Below are 5,169 nucleotides of genomic sequence, written 5' to 3' on the forward strand. Positions count from 1 at the left end.
TAGAATTGTGCCAATATAACATATCTCTATATTTGAAATCACTACATCTTAAAATAAACTTAAGCAATTACTGCACTGAAATATGTACCTTATAGCCTAAGAGTAGGCATAGTCTAGAAATGCAGATAATCTTTGGTATAATAAAGTATCTTCATTAAGAGGAGGGAAAACTGCCCGAGCAGCTGGCCTGTAGAAGTCACAGCTGCCAGGCCAGATCCTGCCTCGAGCATGACACAAGCAGTGCCATTGATTTAACGGAACTTGTTTGTGTGAATTGCAGTTACCGGGCTTGCTTCTAGGCAGAGAACCTAAATTTAACTTGTTTTCAAAAAATAACACCCAAGATTTCTTCCTACCGTCTTTTAAGCAGCAAAGTTTATTCCAAGTGCTTCGGAAGATGAAAAGCTAGTTTCAAGAGTTTTTTGCAGTATTTTGCAATGTACATGTTGTTCCAGTGTCCCTATTAAATAATTTCTTAAACCTATCTCTGAGATAGCACTTCATATATTTTTCTAAATTGATGAAACACGATAGAAATACCAGCTGTCCTAGTCACGTATCTGCGCAAAACAACCGATCCGTGAAAGTGTATTAATCAATATCAGAAGCAAACGTTTAATGTTTTCCAACTCTAACACTATATTGATGAGCTTTTACCAGGGAGGGGTCCAAGTTTAAACCATGACTAATTCTGGCTCCAGGGAACGTGTATTTGTGTGATTTCAGCCCAGTTTTATCTTTTGCTCAGCAAAAAAGTCCAGGCTAACTGGCTGGAGTTAGGATAGCCACTCAAACTAAATAACCCAATGATTTTTAAAATTACTTTTTTTGTTTCAGGTAGTCGGGAATCTGCTTTTGTACATGCCATCTCCTCCGCTGGGGTTGTTTTTGCCATCACCAGGGCATGTAGCCAAGGGGAGCTGAAATCCTGCTCCTGCGATCCCAAGAAGAAAGGCTCTGCCAAGGACAGCAAGGGCCATTTTGACTGGGGTGGCTGCAGCGATAACATCGACTATGGTGTTAAATTTGCCAGAGCCTTCGTGGATGCCAAAGAGCGGAAAGGAAAAGATGCGAGGGCGCTGATGAACCTTCACAACAACAGAGCTGGAAGGAAGGTGGGTGTCCACCCGACAGATGCTCTCAGTGAGCTCTCACGGGTCTGGGCCAGGTAACGCTTGGCCTTGCTGAGTGGCCTCAGCAGTTAGGAAGAGGTGTGGGATGAGCGGGAGCCTGAGGTGCGATTTCTGTCTCCCTCAGAGGTTCGGCGTGGCCAAGATTCTCCAAGCAGACTGAGTGCGACTGCTTAACAGTGCTCCCGCCCGAGTCCCTTTCAGTGGCTCCCTGTGTGGGAAGTTAAGCGCGAGCCCAAGTTGTTGCAGGATGAGTTTGGATGCAGGTTTTGTTTTGAGCCTAATCCTTATATAAGGAGGAGTTTTACTTTTGGTTAATAGAGAACAGAAATTCCTAAGGGAGGCTGAAGACCACACTGGCTTGACTATTAAAGAGCAAATTCAAAATAGCGTTGGAGAAAAAACCCATCCTTTCCATTCCCGTATGTATAGGGTAAACCTAAACACAAAATGAGCAGAGATAAAATACAATTACTTCACTTTTTGAGAAAATAAATCCAAAATACTTGTCCTGCCAAAAGGCGTTGGTCTTGGGGCATGACTTGCTCTAAAGAAACTCCTTTTCTAAATGTTGTATGAAAATATCATTCCTGAATTTCAACAAAAAGAGCCTGTACTTTTCCATTGTAGGTGAGTAGAAGGAGTAGTTGCCAGGCATATTGCCCACTGCTGGTGCAAGGGCTGAGGAATACACGCACTACCATTTTGTGGTGGTAGCTATAAATAGTAAGAACAGTGCAAGAAACTGGAATACACTGTTTCATTATTCAAAACATATTCAAAATTTGCTGCATCTACAACATCTGAAATAATACAGAAAAATATTTTATAGTGCTAGACCAAGCCCTTCTAAAATGATTCGTAGAGACTTCTTGTTTCTTGTCTTTGGTTTTCCTTAATATATGTTCAGTAGGAAGTAAATTGTTCATATTCTGATATTTTTGTGTTAAAAAGTTCCCTTCATAAAATGCAAAATTGTTCTATATTAATTAGCCCTTATTAGAAGAAAAGATCCAATTTTAATGACTTGTACTGCAAGTAGATGATTTTTCTGATAAATATTTCTCCTTCAACATCTTTCCTCCACCTGTTTATTACCAGGAGGTGTAATTCATATGTAATATGGACAGATGAGGCTTTTCAGATCAGTGACATGCATATGCAATACTATGGCTGCATTTATGTTACCATCCAAAAGAAACTGCAGTCTACAATGCAAGCAGAAACTTTATAGGGGTGAATTAGCTCCATGCTGGGAAGTACTTTCTGAAATAGTTGAGTACCTTATGAAGCTTAAAAAAAAATATGCCAAATAATAAGACTGTAGTGGTAAGCAGATAGATTGGTTTTGCATTTTTTTTTAAGAAAAAAGATAGACTTTAATAAATGTGTTTGATTAAAAATAGTCAATACATATACTTCAGGAGCTGCTTTATAGAAAAGGATGCTCTTTTGTATCCACAGTGCAGTAGTGCAGGTTTAGCTTTGCAGGGACCTCACCACCTCAGCCCACTGGCAAGCCTGGCATCTGGACCTGGGTAAGGCCAGCTGTGCCCTTGGCTTTTTCTCATCCCCAAAAAGTGAAGCCTATGTTGATAGGTTTCTTTTAAAACTAGACTACTGAGATTTTACTGTTTTATAAATACATTGAATAAATATTTATAATAATCCCAAATGAATCACACAAAATAGTATGCTGTGTATCAGTATATCATCTGCAAAAAAATCAGCACATCACTGAAAAAAAAAATCCTGCATCCCTGTGTGCTACTTCTGCTATTCTATGCCTCAGTCCAGGAAGTTTTTTTAAACGTACAAGTAGTTTAACTTATTTTTACTCAGATAATTAAAACCAAGCATCTGCTTAAATCCCTTTCTGAGCAGAATCCCAGTTTTGCGATAGTGCCGTTGGCAATGAAGTGGGGCTGTGGGAATGACAGTGACTTCTTTGCAGTAATCAAATCTTTTAAAAGTTGCAAAGAAAGAACATTAGAAATACTTTGGTTTTATAACACATTTTCACTTTATTACTAAGTGCTTGACTGAAAAATGCCGCCCCGCTCAGCATCAGTCTCACTCCTAATTGTGGAGCTTTCCTCTCTCTTACCTTCCTCACATGATGTTGTTCCTCTTGTACAAACTCTAAAATGTTCATATTTCGTGAATAAGGCATTATTCATTATTATTAAGGCATAATATTTATAGATTAGATATCCATATCCTCAGAATGTGGAATTAATTATTTCTTGTATATGAACCCATCTGTTTTTCTCCAACATCATACAGATAGCTTAAATGTCTGAGATGAAGCTGAAATGGTTTTAATGATAGCCAGACAGTAAATTAATGATGAAGGAGATCTCTCCAATTCATGGTAATGATAGTCTTATTCTAAAACATTTGTTAAAAGGTTTATAAGCATTTTAAAAATACTGTATTTTAAAATTTTACATAGATCTGACGTCTAGCCCAGGTACGATGCTTTGCACAGTCTCTGCAAAATCGTTTTAATATGAAAGGTCTGTGGATTTCGAGGCAATAGTTGAAACACTACTCAGGGCAAAGGGCAACTTGATGAAGGTGAGCTAGAGGGGGTCAGCATGGCAACGCGGGAATGATGGGGACACGGGGTACTTCGCCTACCAAGGGACTGAGTGATTCTGCCCATTTTCCAGATCGTTTCCTACTGTCCAGTCTGTGTCCTAGTGTTATGGACCATCTCAATCCTTGGGATGACTGGCAGGAGCGGGGAAGGTAAGCCCACCAGCCAGAGGATTGTGTGTACAGTTGAGTCAAGCAACCAGAGCAGACCAACCATGTGGGGATGACTTGATGCTACCAGTGGGTGTCACTACAGACCGTGATTTGAGACCCATTGCAAGCCTGGCATTACAGGATGACTGGAAAAGGGCTGAGAAGCATAAATTGCAGTTTGTTTTACCTGTGTATATTTTACTGCGTTTCTAAACAGGCCGTGAAGCGGTTTTTGAAACAGGAGTGCAAATGTCACGGTGTGAGTGGATCATGCACTCTAAGGACCTGTTGGCTGGCCATGGCAGACTTTAGGAAAACAGGAGATTATCTATGGAAGAAATACAATGGAGCGATTCAGGTGGTCATGAATCAAGATGGCACGGGTTTCACTGTGGCTAATAAGAGATTTAAGAAGCCAACTAAGAATGACCTGGTATACTTTGAAAGCTCTCCAGACTACTGTATCAGGGACAGGGATGTAGGTAAGCCTCTATCGTTACATGTGAATGGTTTTATTTCAGACATTTGTGCTTTGAAGGTCAAAAAATTATCATTATTATTGAGTGTGTACATATATATAAATCCATGCATGTAACCAGCAGGGAACAGGCAGGAAGATGTTTTGGAAGGACTGCTCTGTACCAGAACAATAACTCCTCAGCGTCCCTAGATGTACGACAGCCAGTTGTCCTAACATAATTCATCAGTTTCTTCCAGATGCTGTGGAGCTCTGGAGACTCTGCAAGGCAAAAGCTGCTTTTAGGACAAGTTTGAGTTATGCTCCGGAGGCAGGTCCATACCGTACACAGCCACAGACACGCTTGTATCACACAGCTCACTCCAGAGCTGCCAGACATAACTACAGCAGCCCCAAGTCCCCTGATGTCCCTATGATACCACCTCCTGTCGCATTGCTTCTCTTCCATAGTGTTACGCTACTGCTGCAGACTCCCAAGAGACCCGTGTCCTCCTTTATCTGCACATTCCCCGCAGCTCACTGTTGACCGTGGACCCCCTATTTGTAGACACACCTCTCCCCATGGGTCACGTAGGAGGTACAGCAGCTTGGTGCAAACCATGCTGGCACCGGTCAATGCAGCTGTCGGTAACATGGTGCAAGGCAGCTGGAGGACGTGCAGGTGGGTGAAAGAACAGAGGTCGGTGGGGCACAGCACACTGCATTGAGTGATAAAGCTGTTTATTCCTCTTTACGAGACAGCGTTGGCTCCATCCATGATAACCATCACATTTTCTGAAGAGTTGTGCCAGGCCCAGTTGGAAGAGG

General features: G+C 41.4%; 1 protein-coding gene across 1 annotated transcript; it reads left to right on the top strand.

The window, feature by feature from the left end:
• Positions 1-837: 837 nt before the first annotated feature.
• WNT2 (wingless-type MMTV integration site family member 2) lies at positions 838-4,366 on the top strand (the record flags this gene model as incomplete). Its single annotated transcript, XM_010285347.1, has 2 exons — positions 838-1,115; positions 4,102-4,366. Coding segments are annotated over 2 exons (543 nt in total), but the record flags the coding sequence as incomplete, so codon positions are not given.
• Between the last annotated feature and the right edge of the window lie 803 nt (positions 4,367-5,169).

The sequence above is a fragment of the Phaethon lepturus genome, unplaced genomic scaffold (assembly GCF_000687285.1).
Source record: "Phaethon lepturus isolate BGI_N335 unplaced genomic scaffold, ASM68728v1 scaffold8194, whole genome shotgun sequence".
Classification (NCBI taxonomy): Eukaryota; Metazoa; Chordata; class Aves; order Phaethontiformes; family Phaethontidae; genus Phaethon; species Phaethon lepturus.